This window comes from Olea europaea, chromosome 3 (genome assembly GCF_002742605.1).
Source record: "Olea europaea var. sylvestris chromosome 3, O_europaea_v1, whole genome shotgun sequence".
Lineage (NCBI taxonomy): Eukaryota > Viridiplantae > Streptophyta > Magnoliopsida > Lamiales > Oleaceae > Olea > Olea europaea.
In genome coordinates this window covers 185,532-205,160 of record NC_036239.1, presented here as the reverse complement: position 1 = coordinate 205,160, position 19,629 = coordinate 185,532, and the positions used below count along the sequence as shown (strand labels likewise).

At 33.5% G+C, this 19,629-nt stretch overlaps 2 protein-coding genes and 1 long non-coding RNA gene across 3 annotated transcripts; 1 reads left to right on the top strand and 2 right to left on the bottom strand.

Moving 5' to 3' along the window:
- Nucleotides 1-8,658: 8,658 nt before the first annotated feature.
- Nucleotides 8,659-14,954, top strand: LOC111380551 (probable LRR receptor-like serine/threonine-protein kinase At2g16250). Its single transcript, XM_023004145.1, has 4 exons — nucleotides 8,659-11,059; nucleotides 12,395-12,523; nucleotides 12,992-13,014; nucleotides 14,039-14,954. The coding sequence occupies exons 1-4, from the start codon at nucleotides 9,117-9,119 to the stop codon at nucleotides 14,641-14,643; spliced, it is 2,700 nt and encodes an 899-aa protein (XP_022859913.1). The 5' UTR covers nucleotides 8,659-9,116; the 3' UTR covers nucleotides 14,644-14,954.
- A 1,529-nt stretch (nucleotides 14,955-16,483) lies between these two features.
- LOC111380540 (AP-3 complex subunit sigma) lies at nucleotides 16,484-18,179 on the bottom strand (the record flags this gene model as incomplete). The annotated part of the gene is made up of 4 exons (XM_023004130.1): nucleotides 16,484-16,791; nucleotides 16,874-16,965; nucleotides 17,529-17,599; nucleotides 18,074-18,179. Coding segments are annotated over 4 exons (276 nt in total), but the record flags the coding sequence as incomplete, so codon positions are not given.
- Nucleotides 18,180-18,319: 140 nt separating this feature from the next.
- Nucleotides 18,320-18,889, bottom strand: LOC111380547. The gene is made up of 3 exons (XR_002700204.1): nucleotides 18,740-18,889; nucleotides 18,544-18,607; nucleotides 18,320-18,331 (listed from the first exon to the last, which is right to left on the bottom strand). It is a non-coding gene; the product is annotated as an uncharacterized LOC111380547 (long non-coding RNA).
- Between the last annotated feature and the right edge of the window lie 740 nt (nucleotides 18,890-19,629).

Here is a 19,629-nt window from a genome sequence, read left to right as displayed (position 1 = left end):
CCATTTACTTGATATCTAGGGGTTCCCTTTTAATGTTAACGAGAAAGATGGAATATTTTATTTAGCCCTTATTTGATCCCCATTATTTTCAAATTACGTCTTTCTATCTCTCTTTTCAATCGTACATTTTTCAACATAAATAATATTACATGTAAATTCAAAAAAAATTCTTAATTTTTAATCATACGTTCTCCACCAATTTACTATCCCAGTATACATTTTTACAATAAAATAGAACTCAAATAAACTCTTAATGGAGTAGATAATCTAAACTCCTGTTTGATGAGGATTAACATCAGATTTTCAGTAAATTTTGATAGAAATTGATAAAACGTGTGGTTTAAAAAGTTGCAAATCCATTGAAATGTGTAGTTTAAATTAATTGTTAACTTTGATTTTGATTAAAATTTTGATTTTAATTGCTACCAAACATGCGCTAAATACTATGGATTCTTGATCTCCACTTGCAAACAAATCGTAGGTTTCCTTGTAAAGCTATCGTTTTATCAATTCTATTATTGGAATTGAACATTAGTTAATTGATTTTAATGGAAAAGAATTTATTGAGACTAAGAAAGGGTGAGGTGTAGTGTACCGAATAATTAATGTGACATGCATTTTTTGTCTTCGATACTTCAGTTTATAACAATTTGTTTCACAATGAACTGTCGGAATAATTAGTGTTATTTATAGTGTGAATTGAAATATGTCTCCAATAGGAGTCTCTTCAATCGTAAAGAGTCATGTTGTTCAGAATGGGTGTGTCGATTTAAAAGGTGTATGATAAAAAGATGTATACTACACCATTTAACATGAAAAGGTGTGGTCTATGTTGAGAGATGTAACCTTTCAACAAGTCATTTGAAAATATGAAAATAGAGATAGTTCCATTTTTTCCCATCAATTCAAATTATCATTGATTTATAAATCACTCATCTCTTAAAAAATTCTATTCCTTTTATTTTGTTGGAATAAAATTATGTACGAATTATTTTCAAAATTCTGTTCGAGTTTTTAATTCGTGTCTATTTCATTCCAGAAGATTATTGTTTACACTTTGGTTCGATCGGCAAGGTTGGTATAGTGCAATGCCTTCTTTGGAAGAAGCAATATATTTTGGAAGACAAACGTCCAATTATTCTGTTAGCACCAATGAAAGGGGCGAAATTTATCTTAAAGATATTTTGCTATGGCATATCTCGCTTCATCTTCATTCTTATTTTCTTTCTTTGATCGTATTAGTCATTAATTTAATAACACGAACAAGTATATATATTGCTGTTAATTTAACTTGCAATGTACACAAAGTGCTCTATGATCCTCAAGAGGTAAAATAAGCCCATGTTTGATATAATTTTTTAAACTCTTTTTTAATCACATTCTTCTAATGTAATAATTTTTCCACCAGAACTCGGTATTTTTATTTTTTTGTTTTTTTTACCTTTTTAACCATAATACTTGAAAAATATAACTTTTTCATAAAATATACTCCCATGAAATCTATATGAAACAAACTCTTGATAAGATATAGGGAAAACAGTGCAGCTAACCATACAATCCCACTCATAAATGCTCGAGTCGATTCGTGACTGATCATTTCCCTCACTATTCTCCCTCTCCCATGAGCCCTCTAGTTTGGGAATTAGAAAATGGTCAACGATAAAGATTAATCAGGAAATTAATTATTATTTTTTATAGTTGGTAGTTTGCAAAAAAAAACTAATTTTTCCACATTCGAGTAGATTAAAAAAAAAAAACTTAAACTGAAAATAAATAATTGTAAAGGTTGGAGAGTAAAATATTAAAAAGAAAAAGAAGAGAAAATATTAAAGGCCTCCTACAACATAATTTATTTTCCAAGAGAATACTATATGATATTGCACCATTTTAGGAAGAACAAGAAGAATCTGGAACTAGTAAAGGGATAATTGGTAATCACGTGTTATTGGCTGTCACGTCACGTGTACTTACCCACTTAAATTATACTTTTAATCATTAATTAATTATTATTCAAAGTGCAAAAAATAATTAGATTCCTAATTACGCTGCCTTAATTGATTATAATCATTTATAAACAAGCAAATAAAAAGCTAATCATGGATCTGACAACTGGGTTCATGATCCCAGGCTTATCTGCCTTTTAATGCTATTCAAATAACCCTTTTGCTTAATCATTTGCTCATCTCCTATGGAAGCCACCAATTAAAGCCACTAATTTATCGAGATCAAGAACAAAAATTGCACTCTCAAGACGCAACATTCTTATTATTATTTTTTTATCTCGATACCCAAAAAATAAAAAATTAATAATAATAATAATAATAATAATAAAATAAAATTATTTGATTTCTATAATTTATTAAGATAGTTTTACCCTTACAAGCGTTTGAACAGTGTCTAGAAGGGTGAGGCTCAAACAAGAAAAGGTTTGTGGTGGATATAATCTAACGAAGTGGATTCTTATTTTTACTAATGGTACTTTGAATTTCAGGGTTTCGTGGAATTAGTCGAGGTATGCGTAAATTGGCACGGACACCCGTGATTATAAAGAAAAAAATGGTACTTTGAACTTGAAATGAGCACGAAGGAATTTACGATATTGGTACATATCCTTCTTCGTACATGTAGGTTTGAGGTTCTTGAGATTTTACACTGTTGACATATAAAATTTCAGCCCAAATCGAACAGCCCAAGAAGTAAAGCCCAATTGGAGGATCCCCAAATCAGATAGCCCAAAGAACGAAGTCCAATCGAACGAATCAAGGTGAAGGCCCAAATAAGGGGCCCAAGGGTGCGGTAACACCATCGTCCAAGTTTGCAAGTCGCCCAGAATCTGAACGAATGGAGCGTCATACGGTCGCCCAGAGCTGTTATTCTATTCTCGCCCAAACCTTCAAGTCGCCCAAGGTATCAACAAACATAACGCATTGTGGTTATCAAGAAATGCAGTTATCAAGGCAGTTGTTAAAGTAGCCCTATCACGTTCCACAACTCAAGGAATTCAATCGAAGGCAGTTGAACGATGAAAGATAATGGCAGCAGTTAAAAGGCAGTTTCATGACAAAATGGCCACTACAAAGAAAGTGGGTAGTCATAGGACGATTAAGCAGTTTTCAGAGTAGTTAATCACAAAGAGATCGTCTATGAGGTATAAAAGGGAGAAAGGACGTAGAAGCAAAGGACCGAATTCAAAACTCTCGAACAGAGAATATGTAACTTTCATTTCCTTAGCTTTTGGACTTAAACACTTTTCTTTCTGTAACTCGTGTGCTTGCGCTCCTTGGAGGCACGTTGTTTTTCGTTTCCAATTGTAAAGTTCATCGCCAATTAAAGAATACCCCTTTTCGGGACTTTGTCTCAAGAGGTTTCGTCCCTTACACAATCGTCTGATCCCTTTTAATTGTTAGCGAATTAAACCGTGCGAAACATACACATAAATATTAGCGAGTATTGTCATACAAGATAGAATGAGAGAGTGGCTGAAATTCTTGAATTACAATGGTCGTCACCAACTAATAGGACGAGCAATACAGTGAAGTGTCCGGGACAAACGTAATTGAGACTTGAGAGAGCCCAGATTGATTTAGCGTAAATTTGTAATTGATGATTTTCTTAATTGCATTTCAGCAGTTGAGACCTTCAGATTTTTTAGTTAAATAAGTTATGAATAAGAATAATGTTATATACTTTCACTGGGATTACAACCCCAGTTTAGGTGGTAATAGATGATATATTGAATAAAATGTGAAATTAAATGACTTTTTAAATTTCATATATTCTTTAATGTCACATTAACGCCACCTAAAATTAACGGGACTAAATAGCATTAGTAATAATCTTCCATGCGAGTTCAAACTATTTATGATCTAACCGAGGGTAAGGATTTTTAATTTATTCAAAGCAATTTGCCAGAACATGCACTGACAACTTGGTGGAAGTGCGAAGGAATCTCTGAACTGGATCATGTTAGAGAAATTAAATAACAAAATAATATCCTCAATAATTCAAAATAGCAAAGGGCATCCACACCTGTTCGTATTTAGCCCCGTTTGACCCCATTACTTAAAAATGAAAATGGGGGAAATAATATTTTTTAGAAAAATGAGTGGTTAAAAAAGAAAGAAAAAATTTTGATTTACATGTAATATTATTTTATGGAAAATTGTGTGGTTGAAAATAGGAGAGAGAAAAATGGAATGTAATGTAATTGAATTTAATGGGGATCAAACGAAACTTATATAAATGTATGTATATATACCATCCAACTCGTAAAATACGTGTACACTGTTAGAGCCTAAAGATGTTAGAGCATCTCCAAAAAAACTCTTTAAATATATAATGATCTCTATTTTAGAAAGTCAATCTCAAAATTATGTTCCAAAAAACTCTTTAAATTAACAGTTTAATTTAGAGAGTGGATTTAACTCTCAAGATTTATAGAGTGAAACTTACTCTCTACAATTAAACGCATTTAAAGTGAAATAATAAAAAATATATAGAGAAAAGTTAGTTAAAATAAAAGATAGAGAAAATAATAAATATTGATTGAAATTAGTAAAATTAAGTATTAAATATAAAGAGTTTGTTAGAGTGCTTCAAAATTTTAAATTTCTAAATTTATAGATGCTCTCCAAATAATAAAATACGCTCTTTAAAATTAGAGAATCTATTGGAAATGCTTTTAATGTGTGAGAAGTTTAAGAAAATAAAGGCCAACATAGAGGTGATAATTGTAACTTTTTGCTTTTTTTTTTCTATCTAGAAAATATTGAAATGGTTCGTAATATAGTAACTATTTGGTGAAATAATTCACTAAACTATCATTGCTCGAGATTATGATAATGTCTATTGATGAAGTTTACAGCTAAACGATACAATAGCTTAATTGTGTTGATCGATTTTTGCATTCAGATTGTTGTTGCAACTTCTATTTAAGAAGCTTCGATTTGCACTTTCAAAATCTCTCTTTATGCTTTAGACAAAAAAATTCAGCATATTATGATAGTGCAATTTTCCCAAAAAAATAAGACTTCTTCTTTCAACTCAAGCCCCTTCATTTCCCCCCTTATCTAAGTCTTAATTTGTTAAGTTATCCCACCACCATACACCTTTCTCACTTACACCATAATCTTATTCTCGCTATAGAGGCATGAATGAGATGTGTAGGATAGAAGTTGACAAGATGTAATAGAGTTCATGGACGGTGTTAGAAATTTATGTGGGACGGACAAATTATATGTTGGGCTCGACTAATACATAAGATAAATATATTCACAACATTTTCTTTTTGGGTTTGGGTGTGGTAGCCTAGAGGATGCTCCCCCTAAATTCACCCTCGATCACAAGTAGTAGTTAACAAAAGCTACTATAAGAAAAAAAATCTATTCATATTTTTCAAATATTGAGGGCATAGAGAGAAATTTCTCTAATTTACAAATTACGAAGTGGACGCACCAATGGTGATTCGAATGCTTATTATTTTATCATTTATTTTTTCTTAAAATAATAACAAAACAAACAAATATGGACTCAAACTTAAAAATATCATTTTAACAACTCCCTATAGTACCACTCAAACGTGAGATTATATTCAAAGGCGTTTTCTCATAATTTGCATTGAATGACAATGGAAAGTGAAAAGATTCTCTGAACTTGATCAAGTTTGTGGAGTTAATAACATAATATAGGCCATGTTTAAGCCTCATTGAGATATCGAAGTTGAGAAATTTTGGTTTATTGTTCTATGAATTGGTGGATAGATTTGTATTTTGATTTAACTTCTTTTTTTTGTTAAGAGATTCTAAAATTTTCGATAGAGTCTTACCTAGTTTCTTAGGATCTTGTTTCGGAGATCCTTCACCCAATTTCTTTTGGGGTTTAATCCAACAATAAAACTGTGTGTACAAACTCAACTTTACAGGCTTTTACAGGGTTCTCACATGAGGTGGATCTTCCTTTATTAAAGAAAAAAATCCTCAAAAATGCTCCACCCCCTTGTGTTGTGAGGAGCCCGTGGGGGTTCTGTGAACCCCCACCTTGGCATTGCAACACTTCTCTTAATACATTACCATGACAAACCTTTCTTTGCAGTCGGTCCCATTACATAGCTATAATGGGTAGTATTTTTAAGAGTCAACTGCAATTAGATTAAGTTTGCACAAGTCTGCTTTAGTTTGTAGGCGGATTGTACATCATTAAAGAAGAAACAAAATTAAAATATTACACTGCCTGACTTTATCTCTAAAATGTGAATTTTATTAAATCTATGTTTGGTTTTCATTTTTCTTCAATTTCTTTTATAGTATCATGTTGAAATTCACAAGCCTTTATCAACTTTTCAATCACACGTTTAATCAATTTTTACCAAAATTTACTGAAAATACGATTTTTAACTAAATCAAACACGAGTTAAGAAAAGTAGCACAAATTCTTAAATATTGTTTATTTATTTCATCTATAATTCACGTATGATATACTCTTAACAATGTATGTATGGCAACATCAATGAAAGTTAGTCTCGTAGCTGTATGTATTTTTTATAAAAATAAAATAATTATACGTGGGGTTGATTTCATGTCAAAATCATTGAAATTTCCCACAAAATGTTGTCCATTGCAAAATTTCTATAACATCTATTTATCTCAGAAAAGTATGTGAATGAACCGTCACGTTAATATCAAAATCAAATAATTTATTTATTTATTATTTTTTTTCAAATGTTCAAAAAATGAAACAAAATATGCAATAATAAATGTTTAAATATATATGGTTAAGAAGCTAGAAAATAGAATAGAAATTCCAATATTAATTTTACTTCTTTTCTTTCTTAATCTGCAAATTTCTAGAATTGGAAAATGGCAAGGACTATTCAATGAGATATTGGTCAAAAATAGAAAAATGTCAAAGTTGAACTCTTATTATTCCACTTTCATTATTATATTCATTTTTTAATCAATCCTCTTTTGATAAAAGCATTTAGAGCTTGCGTGATACAATTTATTTAGAAATAATAAATTATTGAATAATATTTTTTAGAAAATATAATGTTAAAAAATAAGAAAATTTTATTGATTTGTGTGTAGAATATTTTATTGTGTGAATGTATGGTGAAAAATTATCTTGTAGCAAACAATTTAAATTTTTAAAAGATAACAAACATGGATTTAATTTGCTTAAAATAAAATATTTTATAATATTTATTTTATTATTCTTTGGTCATTTTAGGACTGTAGAGATGTCAAGCGGACAAGATGTTTTGGAAGAGGTTAGTGGCACATCGTGTGGAATTTTTTGTCGCTTCTTTTTAAGGGGTGTTTTTGGCTTTTACTAATAATTTGTTGCCTAATTGGAGTTGACAGTTGACTTTGGGTAGTGTTTGACTTGGTCTTTAAAGTGCAACTTTTTAGAAATGAGAGAAAATTTAGGGCCGATTTGATTATAAAGATGAAATTTGGGTGGAAGGAAAATGAATTTCAGGGAATTGTCTTGCTGAGAATTGTTAATTATTGTGTTTGATTGATATAATTTTTCACTTGAAAAATGTTAAAATAAAAGTATTTTTTGGTATTCGTTTAACTTTATTTTACATGAAAATTGTCAATTAAAAATATAGAATTTACTGGTAATGGGGGATAGAATTTGTTTCCATTGTCAAAAAAAAGTAGAAAATCATCTGTCTTTTGGTATTCTTTTGACTTTGTTTTATATGAAAATTGTCAATTAGAAGAAAACATTTTTTTTTTACAATTAGAGATAAAATTTATTTCAATTGCCAAAAAAAATAAAAATAAAAATAAAAAATCGATAGCATAGCCTAGAAAACCAATTCCCACCAAGAAAATGTCCATGTGGCAAGAAAATCAAGAAAACCAATTATCTAGAAAAAAATATGCTATCAAACAGCTAAAAAGTGAAAGTTGGAATTTGAATTCCATTTTTCATGGAAAATAATGGTCTATCAAACGGACTTTATAGTGTAAAAAGATATTTTCCGACGTCGATATTATTTAAATTTTCATTTAAAAATTCACGTATAAATTTGTTAAAAATATATATGTTTTTCAGAGTATAATTTCTAGTTCTTCAGAGTAAATACAAAATAAATTCCATTTTTATTGCATCTATACTTTTTTCTTGAATTTGTTAGATTCATCGATTATGTCACGGTCTGAATCAAATTAAAATTAACAATCACAACTTACCATATTAATTTCGTCTACATATGGCTCTCGCTTCTAATAATTTCTGATCAGATTGTATTATTCTTATAAAATTTAAATTTACACCATTTAATACTTAATTTTGGGACTTAAATTTTAGTTATAATTTTACACAACTGGACACACAAGCACATTAATTGAGCAATTACCATCAATTATTACTCAACTAAGCCCATAAAGAAGCTCAAGAAACTTTGACTCAACTCATTGTAGTTTTATTTAAAAACGAAGTACACGAGTAATTTCAAGTCCAACTTTATATTAAATCACAATTATTTAAAATTAATAGAAATTAAGGAGTTTTTTGGCAAAATTTTTGATAAAAATTTATAGAAGATCTGTTATTAAAAAAGTGTGATTCAAATAATGTATGGAATAAAATTAACTGTTGATTTTAACCTCAAAATTTTAACAACAGGCTCGGCAACTGCCTTAAATTACGGACCCTCCGTCGCCACCATACGGTGAGCATAAGCCCCAACAAAAGGTCCCCTTTCCTGGATACGTATAAGTATACATAGACTTCTCATATATCTTTCTGTCATTGTCTTGTCTATCTAAAGCCCAGTTTTTTTGACTTCATTTTTGTAATCCCTCTCCCTCTTTGGAACTGGAAGAAAGAAATAGGAGAGAGAGAGAGAGAGAGAGAGAGAGAGAGAGAGACATTTCGAGAAAATAGAACCTGTGAGTTTGAAGAATCAAAGCGTCATTGCTTGTAGCTATTGAGGTATGGTACCCCAGAAAGTTTGTTTCTTTTATTTCAAGGCAACATATAATTATCAAGTGTGTATTCCTCTATAATTCTTAGAATCCTGAATTTTTCTAAACCCAATAGCTCTTTAGTGTAAGGGTTATGTATGAATGTGAAGCCAATTTTATTATAAGTTCAATGAAGGTATGGTGAATCGGTGTAGCAAGGTGGTTCTGGTCTGTGTTGTGTCGTTTTTCTTGCTAATTGATTGTACAGTAGAGCAGCAATTCTTGGTGTCAAGGCAAGAAAGATTGGCACTGCTTCAATTGAGATCTTCATTAGGGTTGAGGGCAAAAGAGTGGCCTTTAAAATCCGACCCATGTACTGCCTGGGCGGGTATAAAATGTACAAATGGGCGGGTTACAGGGATCAACGTTTCCGGGTTCAGGAGGACTCGAAAGGGAAGTCAAAACCCCCAGTTCTTGGTTGATGCCTTACAGAGTTTCACCTTTTTGTCCTCATTCAATGCCTCGAATTTGGCACTTCCGGGTTCTATCCCTGAGTGGTTTGGCCTTCGACTTGGCTCACTGCAAGTGCTTGATCTCAGGTCTTGTTCAATCGTTGGTACTATTCCATTTAGTCTTGGCAATTTGAGTAGCTTAGCTGAACTTCATTTATCTGATAATAATCTTACTGGAATAGTTCCTACAAGTTTAGGTCAGTTGTTGCTCCTTTCTGTACTTGATCTTTCGCAGAATTCCCTCACAGGATTGATTCCGAGGACATTTTCAGCCCTTGGGAACCTTACGTTTCTTGATATGTCTTTGAATTTCTTCTCCGGGGCAATTCCTCTGGAAATTGGCACTTTGTCTAGGCTGCAGTACTTGAATCTTTCAGGCAACAGTTTGTCCTCTTCTATACCCGCCCAACTCAGTGACCTTTCCAATCTGGTTGACCTTGATCTCAGTATTAATTCATTATTGGGATCCATTCCCCCTGGTCTGAGAGGGCTGAAAAACTTGCAGAAATTGATAATTGGGAATAATTTCCTATCTGGAACATTGCCTGGCGATTTGTTCCCCCTTTTGACTCAGTTGCAGCACCTGGTTCTGAGTCATAATAGCTTCACTGGTGACTTTCCAGTTGTGCTGTGGTCAATGCCCCAATTGCGGTTTCTAGATGCCTCGAGAAATAACTTTACTGATACACTGCCCGATCTAAGCTTGAATGCTAATGCCAGTGTTGCAGTATTTAACATTTCACAGAATTTCTTTTATGGGAATCTTACATCTGTAATAGGGAGACTCAGGTTTATTGACGTGTCTGGGAATTATCTCCAAGGTAGGGTTCCAGATTATGCCAGTGGAAACACGCCTTTAAGTAGGAACTGTCTCCGGAATGTCGCAAGTCAAAGGAGTGCCAGTGAATGCGCATCATTCTATGCCGAGAGGGGCCTGGTGTTTGATAATTTTGGAATGCCAAATGGCACTCAGCCTCTTGCACCTAAATCTGACAAGACCCACCGAGAAGTAATAATTTTGGCATCTGTTTTGGGGGCTGCTGGGCTCATTGCACTTTTGGCAATTGTGTTTGTACTGCTGATTTTATGCAAGCGCAAAACTGGTGCAACAAACCAGAGGAGCATTGGCGTGGGGCCTGTTCCTGCAAATGGAAGTTCTCCTTTTGGAGCATCGCTAAATTTTTCTAGTCTAGGAGACGCATTTACCTATAAGCAAATTCTTGAAGCCACGGGTGAATACAGTGATCTAAATCTGATCAAGAATGGCCATTCCGGTGACTTCTTCCGCGGTATCCTTGAGAATGCAAACCCTATAGTCATAAAAAAATTCGATTTGCGTTCATCAGTGAAAAAGGAAGCATATATGTTAGAATTGGACCTGTTTAGCAAGGTTTCTCATCAAAGATTGGTACCTCTATTGGGACACTGCTTGGAGAATGAGAATGAGAAGTTTCTCATATACAAATACATGCCAAATGGAGACCTATCCAGTTCATTGTTCAAGAAAACAAATTCAGATGATGGCAGTTTACAGTCACTGGATTGGATAACAAGATTGAAAATTGCAATTGGAGCTGCAGAAGGTTTATCTTACCTACACCATGAATGTAATCCGCCATTTGTTCATAGGTATTCTTGGGCTTAGTTAGGTTGCAATTTTTTCATTTGTGATTTGCCTTTTTGCCTTAAATTACTACTGATTTCATTTTCCATGTTAAGCTGATTGCATGGCACATATTTGGAGCTTTATGTGTAGGCGTGCATTAAAAAGTACTTATCAAAGTGATAAGACTACTCATTCATAGATGAAAACATAAAAGGAATTAGGATGCATAGAAAATTGAATGTTATGCTTAAGGTTTAGTTTGTCGCTCTAGATACATACGCATGACACTGCACTTGCATCTAATTTCTAAATAGAGGGTGTAGTGTATAGAATGGAGGAAATTTGTGTTGGGTGCTGGAGCTGCTTTCATTTAATTTATTTGCAATTCATAGCCGATGTTGTCTGACTGGAAACTAGGAAATAGATGTAAATCAATAATAGAGTACAGTTTCTGGAAAATAATGATTGCTTGTCATTGCTATCGGTATACCCCCACAACTTTAGGCTGGTGATTGGAGACTGTCAATTAACCACCCAACTTCTAGAAATGTCTGGTCATACTTGGAAGAGCAATAATGATTGCATTCAAGTGAGGCAGAAATCTCATAATTTTGTACGTTTCTATGTCATATTCTTGCACTATTTACTTCCTTTCACAATTTTAGTGGTGCTTATCCTCGCTTGTAGTTAAATGACTGTACATCAGGGAGATGCAGCTTTACTTCGTTATAATAGATTTATTGAATATATATATATATATATACACATAATTTAACAACCCGACCTTTGTGCCCAAGCCGTTAATTCATTACGTATTTTTGACTTTGGGAGAGCATATTCCCTACAACTTTGCAGCCAGAAAAATTGAACACCTTTAGGTACAAATACTCTTATAGTTATTCAAGAAACCAATTTACCAAGAGTTAATTTTATCCTTTTATTTATATCAGTTACAATTGTTACACTTTTAGCAACGAACTTTTTTTTCTTAATCACCGTAGACACCTGGGAGATCTCATATGAACGCTAAAGTTAGGGTTAGTACATTATTTCCATTATGCCTAGGACAGTTCCAAAAGTTAATCAAATACTTCTGCTCTAGGGATACAAACCACCGTAAAGATTTATAATTTTGTGGGGTTTAGAGGTTACATTGTTCTGTGCATCATGAAATCTATATTTATTAACTGCTTTCTTTTTTCTGGTTCTGGTTCTGGTGACTGTCTTAAGCACAAATGAAATCTCTCACAACTTTTCTATTTAATCAATGAATGCTTTCGCTGGATTTTTATCTCCTTCAATCTACCTCGCTCGGCGTTAATTTTAATGGCGGTAATTATTTGTTTTTGTCCTTGAAGGGACATTCAAGCCAGCAGCATACTTCTTGATGATAAATTTGAAGTGCGGTTAGGAAGCTTGAGCGAAGTTTGTGTTCAAGAGAGGGACACTAATCAAAATAGTATCACAAGGTTGCTGCGGTTGCCACCGTGAGTATTTTTGTCCATCAAAGCTACATTTTTTTCTTCTTCTCAATATTCATTTGCTATAGCTTTATAAAGGAACTTAGGAGACGCTGACCATATTAGCATGTTTGGCTAAGCTTAAAAAGAAGTAAAAGCTATTTTTAAGGTACTTTTTTGTCAATCACAATTTTAGAACTTACTTTCTTAACTTACTTTATAGAGAAGTAACTTTTAAGCACTCAGCCAAAATAAAAATGAAGTTGACTACTGAAAAATAGTTTCTATGTTCGTGATCAATTTTGGGACCAGCTAATGAGTTTATTAAGATTTAAGAAAGCCACTTTTGTTTGTGATTTAAGTGAAGTTATTCTTGTACAGCTTACTAGTGTAGCCGACTCAAATTTATTGGAAAAAAGGATTCTGTTGTATTCTTGTACAGCTTACTTGTATACTTAAACAAGGTTCTCACTGTTTTCGTTTCTCTTTATGCAGGTCATCAGACCAAGGAACTTCAGGTATGTGGGATTTTTTGAAACATTAGTTATTTTCGTATATTCTGTCCTCTCTCTATTATTGGTGGGGCAGTAAAATGCCACTGAATAAATTTCCTTGCCAAGACAACGACGTATTCGTTCTATCTAGATTTATAATGTGGGGTTGATCCAACTCCAAAGATTAGAGAGTAGAAATTATGGAAAGTCTCGTTTTATAGTCTTCAAAAACAGAACCACTGGTTTTAAAATTCATTGTTAGAGGGCGACTGCTGAAGAGAAATTCTGCTATAGTCTTGGTACTGGAAGAATTCATTACCTGTCTATATCAAGCTTATCATTGGTTCAAGTTTCCAAAACTTGTGAGTGACATTCGCTTGCTTTGATGGAGGGAAGAAAACTAATCCATGAGCTCAGATTCCCAAAGCAATAAATATTGAATATTGCTTCATGTTCTGATTTATTCCCGATATTTTCCTTCTAATATGCATCTAATATTTGATGAAACTGCAGTTACACTCTTCACTTCTGCAGTTGTTTGAGAACCATTCACTTGAATTATTCCTTGTATTAGAATCTAGAAACAGACAGAAAATTTTCCCGAAAGTTAGATTTATGGAAAACTATGTTGCTTGGACTCAAGTGTAGGTGTCTGGTATGGGATACATATTCAGGAGTCGATTTTTTTCCTCTAAAATTTAGGATATGGGGATGCGGCTGAAAGGGATCCAAATTTTAGACACAGGTACAGAGATACATCTTATAAAATTTAAATTACTTTAGAAACTTGTGTACTTACAATTTTAGATGCATTTTTAGGGATATATACAGAAACGATATAAAGGATCCTCTTTTGATTTAAAGGATTCGAGAAGGATCCCATGCCTTTATCCTTGTCGTATGTGTCCGACACGGGTACTTCTCTAAAATAGAGTCTGAGCAACATAGACGGAAAGGAGGAAACATGGACATAATCTTCATAATTTTGTCTATTTGGTTTGATGGTGATTAAAGATTTGTAAAATTCTGTGTGTTTCAAAATGGCCAGGTATGAAAAATGCAACGTGTGCCTATGATGTTTACTGCTTCGGGAAGGTTTTGCTGGAGCTCGTAACAGGCAAGTTGGGTATCAGTTCATCAAATGATACCACGACGAAGGAGTGGTTAGAAGCGACATTACCTTACATCAGTATATATGATAAGGAACTTGTGACAAACATTGTCGACCCCTCATTAATCATAGACGAGGATCTGCTGGAGGAAGTGTGGGCCATGGCAATTGTTGCGAGATCTTGCCTCAATCCAAAGCCCACGAGACGGCCTCTAATGAGATATATTCTTAAAGCTTTGGAAAACCCTTTGAAAGTTGTAAGAGACGAGCAGATGAGCTCAGCAAGGCTTAGAACTACTTCCTCGAGAGGGTCATGGAATGCTGCCCTATTTGGCAGCTGGCGTCAAAGCTCCTCAGATGTGGCGGCCATGCCTACTGCCCCTTCTCGAAAAGCAGAACATGCTAACAGTTTCAAACATTCGGGTTCTGACGAAAGCGGGCAAAACGATGGACATGGTCATTCGTTCTCAACCAAAAGACACTCCAATGAGATCTTTCCCGAACCGTTGAACTTGCAAGATGTAGAGCGAGAAAATGACTAAATGGAAGATTATTGTACTTCATTCTTTATCAATAATATAGCAGTCTCCACATTTGGATGTATTGCTTGTTAACTCTTTACCTGTACATTTCATCCATTTTCAGGGGGTAGCTGAAAAGTGGAAAATTCAAATTGTTTGCAGGTTTTAGACTCCCTTTTATGGGGAGGGAGACAAAACTAGGGTTTGGTAGTGGTTGTCTTTTGTTCTTCATCTGTTTGAAGGCTTGTTTTCAGTTAAAACAAGCTACAATTTTCTGTAATTCATATTTTCCATTGGCGCTCCTTTGAATTATAAATTATAATATTGTGTAATGCGTTTTTCCGGAAGAAGAAAATAACCCACAACCACAAGTCTTCATTGCTTCAAATCCCAAATCAATGGTAAGCTTCAAATTCCGAAAAAAACCAAAAAATAAGGTCCCACCGAGATATTCAGAGTCCAATGTCCTGACCACTAGACCATGGGACCTCATGCTAGGTATCATTATGTGTGCTTATATTTAAATCCTTATATTACAAATTGTTGATAGGCAATTGTATAAATAATCCCTTCAAAGTCACCCCACTCATAATCTGGAAAATACTCAACAGTTCTGCTATGTCTGCATGATCACGCGACCGAATCATGAACCAATAACTTTCCGTATGATCTCAACTACAGAAGAGTGTCTGAGTGTGTGAGTATCAAAATAAGGTCCCACCGAGATATTCAGAGTCCAATGTCCTGACCACTAGACCATGGGACCTCATGCTAGGTATCATTATGTGTGTTTATATTTAAATCCTTATATTACAAATTGTTGATAGGCAATTGTATATATAATCCCTTCAAAGTCACCCCATTCATAATCTGGAAAATACTCAACAGTTCTGCTATGTCTGCATGATCACGCGACCGAATCATGAACCAATAACTTTCCGTATGATCTTAACTACAGAAGAGTGTCTGAGTGTGTGTGAGTATTAGTTTTAGGTAATGAAATTGCACTCACCCCTCACCTGTATATTCGAAAAGCCAGATGAACCATCCTAACTCTGATTTTAAGCTCATTACACATTGGAACTTGGAGGACGGCTTAATAATAATGAAATTCATAAATACTATACCCAACATCCTAGATTAAGATTCTAATTAGCAAAATTTAGATTCTAGAGGTGTAAACTGAAGCGGGCCTACAGAACCATCGAATTTTTTATTTTTTCAGAAAAATCCAAGCAGCATGGCCAGAACTTTTCTACTAGTTTGCATATGTTTTCTTATCATCTTTCTTTCAGGATAAAAGGCCAACCCACACAGCACATTCGATTCCCCTAACCATGTTAGATACTCCTTTTCATGGACAATCTTATCGGCCATCAAGTACTGACTCCTTTCCACTACTAGATGCTAAACAAAGGAATGGTTCTTTCACAGTCAATACCAGAAAGCCATGACGTCATGAGATAGATATAATATGATTACAGATGAATGTTCGAAGTTAGCAATGTATACATAAACATCTTACAGGTAGAGATGTATAGACAACTTGGGTAATGCCTTCGTTAAATGAATCAATTGTTAGGTCCTCCACCCGCAAAACATGCAATTAAAGTCAAGATTTAATGGAAGAACATGGGAACGACTGCAAGATTCTAGCATTTGGCTTGGTATCTTTAAATTCCAACATTTAACCAGCAACAGTGCACACACAAACTTAGAGAGAAACTGTTCCCACGTCGAAACAAACATATAAACGGTCACATATTGCAACAAGTCCCATGGTTATCTATTCAAAAAGTTAAAGGTCAACCCAATTATGCTAATAATCTTTTGCAATGAGTTTTCATGTGTCACCAGAACAAGAGAACAAAGGACTGACATTAGATTATAGGCAGAAAATAATCTCATTTGAAAAAGATGCTAATTACATTAGTTTATTGACTGCATTGACACACAACACAATATAGAAAATAATTTTAATATTTTTCTTGCAAAAAAATATACATAAATCAGCAACAACACGCTATTGAAAAGTTCTAACGTCTCAACATTTGTCCCGTCAACATAAGATTGTGATAAAGGAAGTTACTAGAGCAATAAAGCTGCTATCTCCACTGCCAGCCAGGAATTGATGGACCGCCCATGATTGAATTTGCAGCCCTCTACATCCTGCATAAAATAAGAGGTTGACAATCCATAAGAATATCTGAAGCTAATCAAACATACACAGAGTAGAGGAGGGAGAAAGAACTTTGAGATTTCTTCAACTGTCTTCACAACTTCTGAAGAATTTGTCTCGAGAACTTGACCGCCCAAAATGAATTCATCCAAAATAGTATGCACCTGCTAAAAAGCTCAAACATGAAATATATCCATAGGCAGTCACTAGCATGATTCTACAGAACAAGGATTTGAAAGGCTTCTTGAAATTTCAAATAGATTAAGCACTCAACAAAAGAAGCATGTATCGAATAAGTAATCAGAAATTCAATGCATTTGCAACGATATTAATCTTTAGGTACCAGAGCAATTTCCAATATATTGGAATGAGGCAAATGTAATAGCAACAAAATTCATTAGTGAAATAAAATACAAAGTGATATGACCTAAATAAGAAGTTAATAGACATCAACCAATGCTTGGTGGCTCCGATATATCAATTTCTGATCACATGAAATCTTGGTGAGCGTAGCAAAAATAACTGTCAATTGCTCATTACATGCTTGAAATGGCAATAACAATAGAAAAAGGTTGGCCGTAATCAACTAGTAGTACATTAAGAATGATTTTGCATCACTTTGCTTTGGAAATATCAGTAAATATGATTGGGAACCAATGTGCTTGAAACAAACAGTTATCTTCTTCATACATTTTTTTTTCCTAAGTTTAAAGCGATGAATACTAACCTTGTTAAAGTTGAATACGACGTCAATCTCACAAACATTACTGAAACACTTGTCCAATGCCTCAACAAAAACTGTAATTTAATGGAGTAAAATAAACAAACCAATGAAAACAGACAAGTGTCTCTGAAACACAATACTACAAGTGCAAATCTCAGAATGGGAACAGAACAATGGTTAGGTTTTTATGCTCTTCTACGTCAGCGGGAAACCAGAAATAGTTCCAAAGCTAAATAAAATCACCAAGCTCAATAAATAGGATTTTACAAAACATGTCCAATGCTGGTAAATATTATAATAATGATAAGTGGAGACACAATTCACAAATCAACCTGCATTCCAGGATACAACTTGTATACAGTAAAATCGCCTATACATTTTAAAATAAGCACGCGGGCAGAATCAGACATACTGTTGAATCACCTTTCTTTCTTACTTGATCTATGCTTCTAAGCTAAGTCATTGTTTAATATTTTAACAGCTTCAATTATGCAGAAGGTCAATGAAGTGAGAGTAAAAGTTCATATCAAATAATGGATTATACATACCTTGCATAAGATCTAGCATTGCAAGCTCATTCTCTGAGCTATCAAATATGAATACAAAGTACAAAGTTGCATAAGTCTTGTACACAAGCCGCACATCCTGCAAGTATTATATTTGGATTTTTAAGTAAGAGATGCACTCAGGACAAGACCCCCCAGGATACTCCAGTATGAAAGAAATAATTATCATTGATCAGTTCAAACAGGTATAAATACAGTGCTTACTACTTTCCCCAGCCTCTAGCCCCTTACTGCATAGAACTGCACCACATAACCTCCTAGTAAGTCAACTTCACAAATTAAGAAGAATTTTTTTCTTGTTAAACGTAATGAACCGTAAATCTTGTCTTGTAGGAGGCCAAAACATAGATAAGTATCAATATTGCAGGAGGAAAAAACATAAATAGCTGGATAAATGCAGTAATAAAGGGGAAAAATAAAGGCAAGGTGGAAAGCTTAAAAAAAGAACTGACTGTAAATAAATAGGAGCTTGCCTCTGTAAATGCTTCTAATGAGCTCCTGCTGCTTCTCCGCAGGCTAATTATAAAATTTAAATAATGAACGATCAATTCGATCAGAAAAATAAGAAAGAAAACACGAAATCAAGTTATGATTTAACAAAGGAATGTATTGATTTGATTTTCTTTGATAAAAATCTGAAATTCAAACCTGAAATTCGTAGAATTTGACGAGACGAGGCTTGCCTCTATCATTCATCACTATTACTCCTCGTATCATTCTGCAAGTTTGCTTCCAAGTTCCAACTCCGTAGATTTTGATGGTGGGGAACTCGGGTTTTCATTTCATCACTGTAACCCCACTTTTATTTTAGTTTAGGTAGAATTGCAGTGTTGGTCCTTATACTTGATCATTTTAGTATATTGATTCATAATATTTAAACATGAGCAAGTTCATCCTATTTGCCCCAATAGTTTGACTGGACATTTATATTGTTGTAATGAGTAAAACTCAAATGAGTTTTAGCCCCTGCTTGGTCCGACTTAAAATCTATTGTTAGTAAATTCTGCAAATTATTGAACGATTCACTTTATTTAAATAATATTTACATTCATCAATTTCAGTAAATGTTCAATCTATATCCAACAGTTGTATATCACTACTTTTCAATTTTCCCTTTACATAGGCTGCTAAAAGGTAACAATTTACCCTCATTTCATTTCACCCAATAGTGGGCCACTAATAAATATCTCTATGTTGGAAATAAAATTGGAACTTTCAAATAGTGTAGGACTAAATTTAGGATTGAATATAAATCTAGCCAAATCTTAGATGATGGTATTTCACGGATACAATATACATTTCTAACAAAGATCAATTATATAACTTATCCTAGGACCTACAATCGTTAATAGAAAATTTTGATTTTTTGAAGAAAAATAGAAGCTCAATACAAAAATGAGCTTAATAATAAACAGGTTAAAAAAAAAGAAAAAAAGCAAGAACAATAATGTAAAAGGAAAAAGAAAAAGAAAAAGAAAATGGGATAAACATTAAAAAAGAAAATTATTTACTTTTTTTTTATAAAATTCACCCTTAAA

What these genes read in the sequence shown, in the direction of transcription:
- LOC111380551 (XM_023004145.1), top strand. Translation starts at nt 9,117, where the DNA reads ATGGTGAATCGGTGTAGCAAGGTGGTTCTGGTCTGTGTTGTGTCGTTT. An exon ending in AATCCGCCATTTGTTCATAG is followed by an intron (nt 11,060 to 12,394) that starts GTATTCTTGGGC and finishes TTGTCCTTGAAG; the next exon opens with GGACATTCAAGCCAGCAGCA. An exon ending in AGGTTGCTGCGGTTGCCACC is followed by an intron (nt 12,524 to 12,991) that starts GTGAGTATTTTT and finishes CTCTTTATGCAG; the next exon opens with GTCATCAGACCAAGGAACTT.